The 14,508-nt window shown below is 41.1% G+C and overlaps 1 protein-coding gene across 1 annotated transcript in view; it reads right to left on the bottom strand.

The window, feature by feature from the left end:
- Positions 1-14,508, bottom strand: part of TBX22 (T-box transcription factor 22) — an 87,809-nt gene that overhangs the window by 33,772 nt on the left and 39,529 nt on the right. Inside the window, exons 5-6 of the mRNA XM_085607841.1 lie at positions 3,151-3,315; positions 945-1,009 (exon numbers count right to left, since the gene is read on the bottom strand). Coding sequence (XP_085463967.1) covers positions 945-1,009; positions 3,151-3,315 — 230 coding nt within the window. The remainder of the gene's footprint in view (positions 1-944; positions 1,010-3,150; positions 3,316-14,508) is intronic.

Consider the following 14,508-nt stretch of genomic DNA (forward strand, 5'->3'; position numbering starts at 1 on the left):
GGTCAGTAATTCAAATGTAATGATTCGTCTGGCCATTTCAAGGTGCAAAAATTGTTGTGTGTGCATGTATGTAGGCATGTCTGTGTGTTCTGTATCTTCCTCAGGTGCAGAATAGGGTATATTGATGGTTTGGCAGGTGCAGGTTTTAGCTCATCCTTCATTCAACAGTAACATCTTGAGAGAGCGACACCTGACACGACTCTTGTTCCCTACTGCATTTGTGAACTAGTGCATGGCTTGTGCAGAGAAAGCTGCAAGGCAGACAATCAACCAGCCAATCAATCATTGTCACCGTGCAGTGCCATAAACGTAATAATAGACTATAAAGAGCACTTGCTGTTGCAGATCCTATCAACCACAAAAATGTTGCCTACCTGCATGGCACACCCACACTCCACTGCTCAGGAAATGCTTGCATGGTAGAGTAAATAACAGGACAGAAACACAGTTTAGGACATGAAAATATCAATGAGCTTCTATCAGCAGAGTCCATCAGTGCATAATCATGGATTATCTAAGCCATTGCATATTAAAGCAGCATACATCAACTCACCGCTCTAATAAAGAGGACTGGAGTAAAATTGCAAACACAGTATTTATCCTGGTGGCCTGCCATCCCCCTAGCCATAAGTCTCAGTTCTAATTCAGAGCCCATGGGCAAAATCCATGCATCTGCACATGTGTTTGATGCATGCTGCCCCTTCACAAATGCATGGCTGTGTTTCAGTGAATTAGTTCCATAGTTTAGAGACATGTTCACTGGAGATTATTCTAATTCATTTTTTAATATGTTCACAATAAAAAAAATCACCAATAAAACATCTTCAACTTGTTGAGTAATATATCTGCTTTGATTTTTACATTCACTTATCATGCTACAGCCATTCATGATCTTCATTAATTTACACAGCTCGTTAATTACCCATCCCTTCTTATATTTTTACCTGTTTCTTCCAGGGTCTCTAAAGCCTTTAGCAAAAGGATTCCTGTCAATTTTCAGTTTGGTAATCTATCAATGTCAAAGGAACAACATTAGTGTGAATTGCTTGAGCTAAAGAAACATTTAAAGCTTCTGTTGTACTTTCCTGAATTTTGAGCTTTCAAATGATATTTTCCAATTTTTAAAACAGGTCAAGTAAAATTGCTGTTTTAATTTTCATTATTACAGCATAATGGCATCCAATCACTTTGCAATCGAAGTATACACTCCCTCGCTGTTTATTTATCACTGTATTATTTTATTTTATTTGTTAACCTTCATGTCTGTAATGCATATTATACAGAATCATAAACATTCTTATGAGTCCTTGGTATCTGATATAAAGAGCATGTCTCTGAGAAAAAGCATGAATCAAATTGCAAATGCGAAATAAAAGCTTTATAATCTTTATTTTACACATTCACTGAAAAGCTTACACATTCATTTATGTTTGCCACATAACAAGATGCGTTTCCAATGGACCCAGTATAATAATATTTTACACCTAAGTATCAAATGTTGCACACAAAACATATTTAACCTTGCAGGGTAATGTTGATACTTAAAATTATGAAGTATGTTTTAGTTGTGTCTTTGCGATATTCACAAAATATTGTAATAGATTTCCAATGGCATTTACACATTTAAAACTACGCTAAAAAAAGTTGGGAGGAATTTGTAAATGGAGTGTGAAAATCCAGTCACCCTTACATCTACAGGGGTTTATGACAGACCATTTCTTCACACGGGAAACATGTTCGTGTGAACAAAAAAACAAAAAACAAAAAAAAAAAGGTTGCGATACATTTGCACATCATGAAGAAATATAAACAACAAGATCACATTTAGAAAGTTGACCTAAATATATAATACCAGTAGATTTACTAAGTTCGAGGGGCCAAAAATTTATTTTCCAGTTATTTGTGCACGAGTCTTTAAAGCAGGGTGTTATTTTCTAGATCTCGTGGCGCAATTGACTAAAGTATCCATTGCTGAAATGTACTTTTTTTTGCAGTTTTATATAGCGTGACCTCGACACGAAGGTATCAGAGCGCTTTACATGAGCACCAGTTGCATTACAGATGGACACATTAATTTTTAGGCACAGGGAGATCAAGTGATTTTCCCCGAATCACAGGATGTGTGAGCCTCCTACCAGACTCGAACCCGGTTCCCCAGCTTCAAAGTCGGGCAATCATGGCAGGTTCAGTTGACCTTTCACCCTTCTGGGTTTAATAAAATGAGAATCATTGAAATAGGTAACAATAAGCATCTGAAATATAGCATCCTTGATTTGCCATGTCCTTTACATATGCTTATGCTGTGTTATTTTCCAAGTCTTGTTGACTAGTTCCAGGGGTACATTTGCAAAGCCTAACCAAGTTCCAGGGGCAGCTGGTCTTTTTCCCATCACTTTCTGTCAATGAATCTCTATGACCGTGTCGAGCAACCCTATTGGTTAAAATGATGCTAGTCTGACCGAACTCAAGTCCTGATAAAGGAGAGCAAATGTGTTTGTTTTAGACTGAAGACATAACATACATAGATAATGTCTTTCAACATAGAAACTTTTTATTAGATATCAGGGTTTGTTTTGTAATGCTTCTCTTCCTATCTGTGGCCACAAAAAGGGAAAATACGTCTTTGTTTAATTTTAAATATAAACCACACAGACACTGTTTTCACAATGTAGCAAATGATGTATAAAAAGAAAGTAAAAAAAACACGTATCGGCAGGTTTTCCTCTGTTTTCTTTCTTTTTTTTTTTGCTGTTCCCCTTAAATTGATATGAAAGCTTGCTTTGAAACGTGACAGAAAGGGGTGTGCTTTATAATATTCTGGACGAGGTTTTTTATGTTGCTCTTCTCTCTGTCCAATTCTAATTGTATTGCTCTTTTTTGATTATGGAGTGACGTGATTGGATGAGTTTTAAACCAGTCGGTGGTTAGAGTATAGCAGCATCTTTTATAGCCGCAGTAGCGTTATTCTGAATGGTAATGACCCCCAATCTTACCATACGGAGTTGGACAGTGAACAAAGCCTGGCAATCTTTATTTGACATGTTCTCGAATACTCTGTTTATAAATCGTCCCACTTGAATCACTTCCTGGTGAGAATGACAGCTCACTTTGCAAGGTTGTCGGACTAAGCCCGCATGATCGCCACCTCACCTGCTGGTTCTGATAAGCAGTCACTGTGGTGAATTCGGTTTCAGAGAAAGAGAAGCTTGTAACCCCTTCCGCTGGCAGAGACTGAATCTGGGACAGATCAAATCTGGAATCCTGAACAATAACGTGAACTCGCGGTTTGTATTTGTGCATGGATTGAAGAATGATCTAGAAGACAAAATGCATGACATGGTTACAATGTACACAATGGCAAGGTTACACTCCAAAGAATTGTGTCTGTCTCTCAACACAACGTAGGATGCATTTCTGTAGACCTTTATTTGGCAAATTGTGTATGTAATGTATATGCTCATTTTAAAGCAGTAGATATAAGAAGCAGTGACTGTCTACACATGAAAAGTCATGAAGCTAGCTGCATTCGGAACGCCCCAAAAATAGTTCCTCCTACTTTCCAAAATATCTTCTATTTCATTTTCAAAAATAATCAATTGGTAGTACGCATAAAAATATCTGACCGCTAAAAATAAATAAAATGTCCTGTCTCCAAAAGACCCAGCAAACCCCTTCTAGGTGGAAGATAGAAAGAAGTGCTGGGCCGCCACCTCTGGCACAGATCTCAATGCTGCATCATCTCTGCAACATTCAGGTAATCTTCGAAGCATCTTCCCTATATTCAATACAACAACAGGAGAGTCCAAAAATGTCTCAGCAACAAAATTCGTCTCTGCATCCCTGGCCCCATGCGGGTATCTAATTAGCATCAGTCCCAGACTCTGAAAACGTTCTCCATACCAATGTGAAGCTGACAATTTGGTGTCCTAAAATGACAAGTTTAGAAAGTTGTTTGCATCTACTGGTATTCCCTCTTTGCATAAAATCCCTTCAGCCATCTTAAAAAGCAATTCAATACTGAGGTATATTCAGTAATCAAATGTTCAATTAATGCGATAGCAAAAACTATATCTAAGACACATTTCTTATCTTTCTGACTGCTGTCTGATTTTGCAAAAATTACATGAATAGATACTGATTTGAATATCATCTGTAAACCAGGAATATTTTAGTGTCAAAAGCACATGTTTACTTGAGGCGTTATGTAGTACAGTACATACTGGATGATGGCATGTTATGGACAGAACGGAGTATTTTGAAAGGCTACATCTGTATATAGGTTAAACCCATGATCAAACTTCATGAAAACCTTTTTCTAACTTTCAGAAGAATAGCCTTCTTTTATAAAATGTTTACAGAACAATTACAGGTTGTGTAAAACCTGTTCTTGTTTGTTTAAGAAATGAAAAGTTGTTTATGATTTTTTAGAAAGTCATTATGTTTTAAAATCAGAACGTTTTCGGGAATTGCAAAAGTAGGAAAGAAGAATGGGTTGGAAGAGCGAGCTGGAAGATAGGGAAAGTCTACTGGGGAAGGGTATTTGACTTTATAGACAATGTGTTTAAATGCAATCTAACGAGAGACTTTGCCTCCCTCACCACGACCTTCATACGTACTGATCTCTCCTCAGAGAGAGAGAGGGAACTAAAGGACCTACTCCTGACAGCTGCGGTCAAACTGGTACTAATCAACTGGAAAGACACCAGCAAAACTAGCTACAAAGGTTGGATTAACTGGGTCACTCATCTCAGGGGAGCGGACCACTTGGCGGGGCAACACTCCCCCTAGAAAGCGCCAACAAGGGGTCTGTGGGAAGCGCTCGACAGGTCTCTGGACCCCTACGAACCTCCATAGGAAACCAACCAGATCACCTAATTAAGGTATCGATCCACGACCCAAAACACTGCAAAAATACGAACCAGGTGGACTCGGAAACTAGCCAGACTACCTAGAGTTGAGATAAAACAATCGACAGCTGACATATTGGACGCTAATGTTTTAAGCCAAGAATGTATACCTATCTTTATGCCTGTCCTATCCCCTTTATCTCCCTCATTTCTAGCTTTTCTATCCTTTCCTCCTGCACCTACTTCTCTATCAAAACTCTAGCCAGCAAGGGGTTAACCGCATAAACAGTAAAGTACTAACGTTCTGTGCAAATCATGGTTAACCATGCAACAGCATTTGTGACTGTATACGCTTTAAAAAAAAAAAAAAAAATATATAAAAAGCTCAGCCGCGGTCAATGCAGGTAATAGCGGTGGGGCACTGGGGCCGCGTTGGGGGGGGATTTCAAGGGACGATGCTGAGGGAAAATTGATTTATTTAATTTTCCCTCTGCATCGTCCCTCGAAATCCCCCCCCCAACACGGCCCTACCTCTCCACCGCTGTTACCTGCATGGACCGCGGTTGAAAAAGCTGCCGTTTTTGTGGATTAGGTTTATGAATACGGTTCAGTGTATGATGCACATGTTGTCATGTTATCGTGCTATAATTTAGCCAAAAATGAATGGTGATCTGGTTCATGAGATAGTGATAAACAGTGATTCAAAGTTGTCACTGCTACCTGTAAGATACATGGTGGGTCATTTTATCAGTGCTATGATATATTATGAAAAACTCATTGCTTACCAAAGTGGAACTGAGAAAATCAAACTGAGCTGCTCTAATGTAATGAGAAAAACGAGTGACAGTTTGTTTTGGGTTCTCCACCCATTTGTTAAAAAAGGTTAAAAGTTAAGAGGATATGTTGCCTTTCCATGAATTTACATGTATCCAGAAATTGGTTCTTCCAACATATTTTTCCTGGTGACTGTTCAATTGGAAAAAAGGCAAGTAAAAGAATCTAGAAGGTCTTTAAATATATAATTGTGTACGTATATATATATATATATATATACGTATGTACATATATATATATATATATATATATATATATATATATTTATCTATTATCGACCTTTCCATCGTACTTCAAGTATGTGTGAAAAGTTGAAGTAAGAAAGTACCATCAGGAACTAATGAAAGAGGGGCCGATTTGAAAGGTTACCTGGATATTCTTTGTTTGCACTGCATCTGCAATGCAACATCGCCAATTGTTTTGCACTGTGTTGAATTTCATGTGTATTTTTAAAGTGCATTATCACCCATGAGGGCATCCTCACACTGAGCAAGTGTGTGTGCCTTGCTCTGCCTAGTGTAGTTCATTCATTAAAATGCCAAGTCTTCAACTTCTTGCAGAATAGAAGAAGAGAGGTTGAGGCTCTGATGTGGAGTGGGTGATCATTCCATGCTTTAGGTGTGATGTAAGAGAACCCCCTCCTTCTGATCTGGTTGTCTGTATGTGTGGGATGTGTGCAAGAAGAAGTCTTGCAGAGCACAGGTGTCTGAGTGGTTGGTGGAAGGAGATGCGACTGTTGAGGTAGTTCGGGCCTAAATTGTGTAGTGCCTTGAATTTGTGTCTGTCGAATTTGAAATAAACACATTTGTGTATCAGGAGCCTGTGGACCTCTCTGAGGTGTGATGTGGTGTGGGCTCTGTGTGGGAGGTTGAGGATGAGTCTGACTGCCATGTACTCACCTGACCAAAATTCAATGGAACAATTTGCAAGAATTTGCAGAAATCTGCCTAATTCCTATGTGAAAAGAAAATTCCTCAGCAAATCCTTGCAAGTCACTTCCGCTTACTTAAACATAAGTAACAATATGAGGGACAACAGGTGGAGCATGACGTTTTATATAAAGCTAAAGCGGGAGTTTTTAACAGACTATGCCAATGTTTAAAGTCGCCTAATATTTATGACTCTGAGAAAGAGTTTTCATGCAAAAAGTAATTTTGCCCACTTGGGCAAAGCAATGTTTTACCACATTTTGTCTGTGCCATATCCAGATTTCGATAATGAAAATTATTGTGTCATAGAAAGTCAGAATTTTTCCCACCTCTTCCCTATTGTACAACCACTGATGGAGCTCTTACATGACCAGATTCATAGGCGCTAACGATAATGATCAGCGTTTTATTGCATTGATTAAAGTGCGATTAATATTTTACAGCACTGTTACACTAATCAACGGTGAGATGTTCTAACTGATATCAATTTGATCTGTATTTTTAAAAGACAAGCATACGCACGAGCAGTGTTCTAAGTGGGCCAGGGCTTGCCACAGCGCCCAAATAATGGACATTGAGCCAGGGTCCACTGGGCCCTCAATGCAGGCCCTCTGTCGGCTGTAGAAAAGAAAATACTGTACTTGCTGGACTGCCACTTGCCACAACGGTAATACAACGTCAGGTGTCCTATTCAGGTGTGCAACGCCCATAGGGCTCAACGGGTTTCAGCCCCCCGCCCGTCGCGTGTGCAGTCCTGGCTGAGACAGCTTCCCGGGCACCCACAGACAAGTCTTGAGCTGCCATAGGCTGGTTGGTCAAGCGTCCGTCTTATTGCAGTCTTTAAAAGACCACTTACTTGTTAACGAGGCTTTGTTGTTTTTTCACCCCCTGTTAGAGCCCGCACATTTCCACTCTGCAATTGCTGGAAAAAATAGTCGTCGTCCCCCCCTCCCCCCCCCCTGAAATTGTTATTAGCATCCTCCCTCCCCCCCCCCCCCCGCCCCCCCCGAAATTTGGCTCTAGTTACGCCTCTGGTCCTATTTATGCCATTAAGGAATTAACATGGTGGCATCTGGTATATACTGCTGCTTTCCCAGGGTCTAAGATTGAACAACAAAGTTATTCCCTGTGTACACTCGACTCTGAGTGATAGCAAAGGGCCAAGATGAGGCGTGCTCCTAAATGTACCTTGTGAAGTGTTCTATTGCTTCTGCCTTAGTAGAATCGTGCCGTGTAGACTTTTACATACATCTTTTGTTACTGCTGATTTCGGTTATTCCTTGCTCAATGACACTCCATTTATGTATCTGTCAAGTGTCGGATTTAATTTCACATATATTAAACCTCACCCGTAGACACACTATCCACACTACTTGTGAGCCTGTCTTAGATACGTTTCTTAGGTATCACCCTCTTTTGAGCCCCGCACAATTTCCATCTCACTCGAAGCACAATCGGCCACCATACTATGAAAAAGATTTCACAAGTAGGATTTAAAACTGATGCAAAAAGAGGTGTGGTTTGCTATATATTTTAGGGACACAGCATATCAGAAAGAATGACCAGGAGCTGCGTTTCAGATACACAAAACTAAAAGTAAGTTTGCTGCAGTCTAACCGGACTGGAATCTATGATGCTGTGCAGTACGCTCAACATCTTGCATTTATGTTACCCCCGGTTCGATGGCTCTCTCTTTTCAGAATGCAACACAGTCATTTGAAATCCCAGTTGCAGTATAATTTTCTTCCTTGATACCTGACAGTTAACAGAGACATCTGGAGAAATGAAGACTTTGACTAAAGATGTACATAAAAAAATAAGCTGAAAGCATTAGTCTGCGTATCTCATTTGTCTCTGAATGGTTTATCGTGTGAGTGAAGACAACTCGCCTAGGGTTTCCTACTCAAATGTTCCATGCATGGGCGTTCTCCAATGACCCTTTGGCTTTCCTGTGTGATGATTCAATTGAAGAGGCCGAGTCTGCTGTACATGAGCCTCTTTCACACCCTACTTTCACATAGCTGATGACTAGTCCTGGGGTCTCTCGTGTCTATTTGTTTCAATATGTGTTACACCCAGGTAATTGCTGTGAGAAACAGCAGAATCAGCAACATCTAAATAGTTTCTCACAACAAGATCTCAGCCGAGAATGGTTATAAGTCAAAGGGTGCTTTGTACCTTGAGCTATCCCTCTATTCGGATTCTAACGTCCTACAAAATTAGCTTCCATATTCCATGGTATGAAGGCATTAAACAAAACTTCCCTTTATCAATATTAGGTGTTTATTTCAGCAGTCAAAGCTGCTAACTATTGACACCTGAAGTTCATGAGTTTGTGTCACAGCCACAAAAACACATTCTTCGACAGTGAAATTGGGTGACAGCAACATATGTTATTCACAGCAATGGGAAACTCCAGAATCTCCAGAAAATGTGGTAAGTCTATGTGTATATATGGGCAGTCAGAACTATAGCCAAAATGGCTGAACGGAATCACACCAAATTTAGCAGAAAGCTAGATTTTGGTTCAAAAATGGGCTTTTTGTGTCTTGGTGTAAACTGTTCAGGTATTTTTGAGAAGCTAAGATTCCGAATTTCTAGATATTTCACACTGTGGATAATTAACTGATCCGACAGATCAAAAGATGTGATCTGATTGGCCGCCACCACATCAACAAAGATGTGCCAGCAGCCATTTTAGCGCTCGGGACTCAGTCCCATGTCCAGGTAGGAGGCATTGTAGGCATACCCTGCCCCCCAAGGCCTAGTGGAGAGTCTCAGAGGGCCTCCAAGGTGCAAAAATGTATTTTCTTTTATAACTGCTGGCTCCCACCAATTTGTAAGCTTAACCCCCCAGGGTGAGCGAGGTCCCAGAGGGGTTTTGCAGTTTAATTTTTGTATGGGAGGGGCAGCTTGTTTTAGAAGGTGAGGGGGCACGTGGCCTCCCTCCCTGGCCCTTGATCAGGTCTGGGGAACCCCATCCCTGTGGCCACATCCAATTAAAAGGGGAGGAGTTGTATGGCCCCCAAGCCTTAATTAGACCCTGGGGACTTCATCTCCTAGGGTCGATATAATTAGTTAGGGGAGTGGGCATGTGGCCCCCATCCCTTGGCCTGTTAGAGGTCCCTCAACCCTATCCTTGGGGCCAGTATTTATTTTTGGGGAGGGTGTGTGCAAGCTCTCTCCCAAGCCATTGATAGGCCTGGAGACCCCAGCTCACAGTGCCTGATAGACCTGCAGTGTCCTGGGGACCACTTCCCCTGGAACACTGCGGTTTCCTGCCTGGCAGAGTGCAGGCATACCCTGCCCATACTTTCCTGGGCAGGGAACACAACTTTTCCTCTACACCGGTGGTAGCAGAGAAAAATGTTCCCCCCAGAGCGCCCAATGATTTGGATCCGTGTGTGTGTTGGGTCGACACCGGGGCCTCACCTTTTAAAAAAAGCTGGCAGCTGCTGCCGTTCAGTATGGGTGCCAGTGGGGAAGTGACAGTGGCTGCAGGGTCCTTGGGAAGCTCAATGATTTAGCGAGATGTGGGTGCCTTGGGTCGCACAGCAGCATCCACTTTAAAAAAAATGCTGGCTTCTGCGAGCACCTGGTATGGGTGCTGGTGGGGAGCCGACGGGTGGTGGTGGACATGTGGCTCCCACCACAGTTCCAAAGTTAGAAAAATGTAAAACAAGTGTGGGTGCCTTGGTTGGGCACTGGGCAGCCAAATTAAAACAAAAAAGAAAAAAAAATGAATAATAAATGATTGGCAGAAGCCAGTTATTCGCTATTCACTGCTCCTGCAGGGAGCACCCCATAATTCACTAGGGCTTTTTGAAGTTCTTTTTTTTTCTTCCTGGTGGTAGCCCTTGAAGAGGGAGGGCACCACCAACCATTGTTTTTAATATTGTTGTAAACTAGATGGAAAAGTTACATTTCACCTAACTATGACGCCACTTTAACCTTTGTCTTTTTCAGTGAATGTCTATGTTTTTATGTAAAGTAAGATATTACTAACATACCTAACTATAAGGGCACTTTAAATCTATAGGGTTAAAATTCTTATGTAAGTTAGACCTACTGGCTTTGGGTCAGAACAAAAAACTATAAAAGGCAGGCCCACTTGCTTTAACAGGGGCATGGTACATAAACATATATAAAACAGACCTATTGACTTTATCAAAAAGTCACATTGTTATAAAAATATTTTAAATAAAGCAATTTTATTGAAAACCATAAACATGTATTTGAGACTTTTTAACACTCTTCAGCCCACAAAATGCAACAATACCTTTTTGTTTGTTTTTTAATCTCTCTAGGTCTTGGTTAATGTCTGTTGATGAAAAATATGTGCCGGAGCCGGTGAGCCCCACCTGCAATCACCGGTTTAAATTAATAACTGTGTTGACTTGTTACATATTTAGACCACATAGTAGTTTGGTTTAAAACAAAGTGAGACATTTTTTATTCCTCTCAAAATTAGCAAAGAAGATTCTAAGATTCATCATCTTAAACTTGGAATAATTTACCAATGCATAATGTTATTACAATATATATATTGATACATGTTAATAGGAAGGTGTGTGGCCCAATGACAGCTGTGATATTACTCTGAGGCTTCCTTACAGGCGATCATTATTAACTCAACCCGTGTACAGAGGCAGAATAGCTCCAATATTTGCTTGTTCATTTAATATCCTGTCCTACCGACTTGGTCTGCTTTACTGGTGGTTCCAGTGGCATGGGATACTTAATATCCTGCATCTTGCCCGACGGAATGAAGCTCTAGACCTATAACTGAAGGTGAACTATTCGATGTCACCCCTCCCCATGATAGTGTGTACGCTATTAAATTACAAGTCTGTACCGCCTATCTATGCAACAATGTGATAACAGCAACATGGCTACCGGAGAGCCTAAGTTCTTCTAGGGATGATGGGTAAGTTTTATGATGGTCACCGGCATGTTCTGCAAATTAAAGTCTGGTTACTCGGCATTACTGTGGGTTGATGTATTAATGTGCATGGCTTAATATCACAGACCATGTCATTGTACCATTGCTATGTATTACCAAGATGATGTCAGGCCCTTGATGCAGCAGAGAGCATGGGCAGGGATCCTTCATCTCTTCATTGCCCAACTGCTAAACATTCCCCTTAATGCACTATTTAATTGACGGTTAAAAGGAATTCTTTCCTATTTAGGGAAATTGAAAGTGGACACATCGGGGGACATGGAAAGCCTACCTGCATCAACAATGTACATTATTAATATGAGTTTACAGCTAAAACTATACTGTAACTACATATGTGCATCTAGGTTTGTACTACTAGTGTTATTTTGCACCTACATTGATACTAAAAATACTTTTGAACCAATGTTTGAGGTAGTATTTTTAAATAATGCAACTAGATTGACTTTGAATAGCTCCTGCCTGTGATTTAAATCTAATAGGCTACATGTATAGTACTATAACACCCTGGAACAAGGGCTCCTCTTGCTGCTGAGTGTCTTTAACCTCAGATAATAATTTAGCTCCTACCTGTGATTGTGTACCATTCTGTGATTTTGATACTACCTCTCATTTTAAAAATGTCACTATCTCTACTTGCAGACCAAACTGACCTGCCTTCACACTATTTCCATATCTTACCACACATCATACTTCACCCCATTACTAGCACCAACCTCCTAATATACCTTTCCCCCTTCAGATTTGAGGGCTTTCAGGGCCAACACCCTTTCCCTCTACAGCACTACTCAACCATGTCTAGGCAATGAGGCATTAATTGTACCTTTGCTTTGCCATTTTTCATCCAAAAATACCTCTAAAAATTCACTTTTTAAACACTCCCAGATAAATGCTAAGCACAATTTGAGTACAAGGCCAAAATTCAAGACTCTAATCAATATTGTCAGTCTGTGCAATCCTCGATCCATCAACACTAATTCTGCCTACATCCCAGATCACTGTGACTCTCACCTCCTCCAACTACATTTTCTCCCAATATACAGTGGTAAAAATTTCAGAAGTGTGGGTCTTCTCTTCCTATTGATTGCAATATTATTCTCTCCTCCTTTATCCTTTGTTTAACTTTATTGCTGTTATTCAAACATTCAATCCTCAAATTGTGGCAAACTAAGACCTATCAACATTGCCTTCTTCTTTGATGATTTATTGGAATCACTGCCCTCCTCTGCTTCACTTGTTATTCTGTGACCTCACCCTAAATCCAAATAACCAACAACAGAATGTTCTGTTTTCCCTGTTCCTTCATGATCGCCTATTACAAAACACCCACTTCTCTCCTATTCACCAATGTTCTCATTCTCCACACACTATAATACCATCTGCCTCTGATCTTTCCATACTGCACACCGATCATCAGCCCTCCTTCCTCAATCCATCTTATAAAGGTTCACGTCACCTTCACATCACCACACGTAAGCACTCCCCAAATCTCTTGGCATCATACATAGATCAAGTAGACAACAATCTCACACTTATATCACACTGCTTTCTGACCTGCACAATGTTACATTGAGAACTACATAGGACTCAGGATATTCTCTTGAAAGCTTTGTCCCTCCAGCTCCTCGTCTACAGTCCTGGATTATTCCCAGCATAAAAGCAGTGAAAGGCATAATACATTCACTCTTTTTAGGTGTAAATACAACCAAGAATGAAACATCTTGAAGCTTACAAATATGCCCTGAATACACTCACATTGGCCCCCACATTTGTCATACCCTCTTAGGACATGTTAGGACTAAATCTCCACCCTTACACCTGTAAACAATTCCTCCTTCTCATCTAATAATTTTGCTTTACATTCATCATCTTCCACCTCTTCCACGTGTATGACCCCTATAGTCATATTTCCCACCTTCTCTCACATATCACTCACAGAATGCATTTCTACTCTCAAAGCTGCCCACCCCTCATGACCACCATCTGATCCACTGCTTACCCTACTCCCCCAGCTATACACTTCCCTGTCTCTCAACTTCCATGTTGCTTTTAAATTCTTGAATGCTTAGTTTTAATGATCCCTCCTCACCACTCACAACCGCCTTCACCCATTTCAAACTGGATTCAAGGCATTGTCCTCCAGGGAAACAACCTTCCTCATGGAGCCAACTTCATAAACTCTGAAAACACACTCACTAATCTTCTGTTCTTATATTTTCTTGACCTTTTAGTCATTTATACGATCCCATCTGTAAGAAATTGGGTTACTGGTTGAGGGAGTGAAACCCTCCTCAAGCAGTAACCACACTCCTTGTCAGGGTGAAGTCACAATCAAACCCCACATTAACCTGTGCTCAACCCTCCGGTAGCTCTCTCACAGAGCAGGCAGGCTTGACTTACAACTTCCAAGGGTCCAGGACTGGGGTGGCAGGACTCACAGCTTGCAGAGTCCTGGTGCTGGGTTCAAGGTTGTTGGAAGTCTCTTCTGTCCCTGAGGCTTCTGACCAGGAGGCCGGCCAACTAGATCTTGGAATAACTCTTGGGTCCTGGGTTTAGAGTTGTAGGTCCAGTCCTCTTACCCAGGCAAGAGGACAACAGGAAGCAGGTCTGCACAGTGGGACAGCAGACCTTCAGGGCTGCAGTCCAGCAGAGTGGCTGTCCTTTCAGCAGTACAGCAGTCCTTTTCAGAGTCCACAGGTCTAGAAGTGTCCTGAAGAGTTGAGGTCTGAGATCCAATACTTTTACCTGGTGCTCACTTTGAAATAGAGGAAGCTTCTAGAGGTGTCCACACCTCTGAGGTGTCTGGCATCCCCTTCCTCCCTGTCCTTGCCCCAGCTTGTCTGAGGTCACAAAAGACCAGTGCCAAACACTGTGAGAAGTTGGCCTGATATATGCTGTCCACTTGTAATAGTGGGCACCTTGTATCAGTCCAAACAAA

This window comes from Triturus cristatus, chromosome 5_2 (genome assembly GCF_964204655.1).
Source record: "Triturus cristatus chromosome 5_2, aTriCri1.1, whole genome shotgun sequence".
In the NCBI taxonomy this organism is placed as follows: domain Eukaryota; kingdom Metazoa; phylum Chordata; class Amphibia; order Caudata; family Salamandridae; genus Triturus; species Triturus cristatus.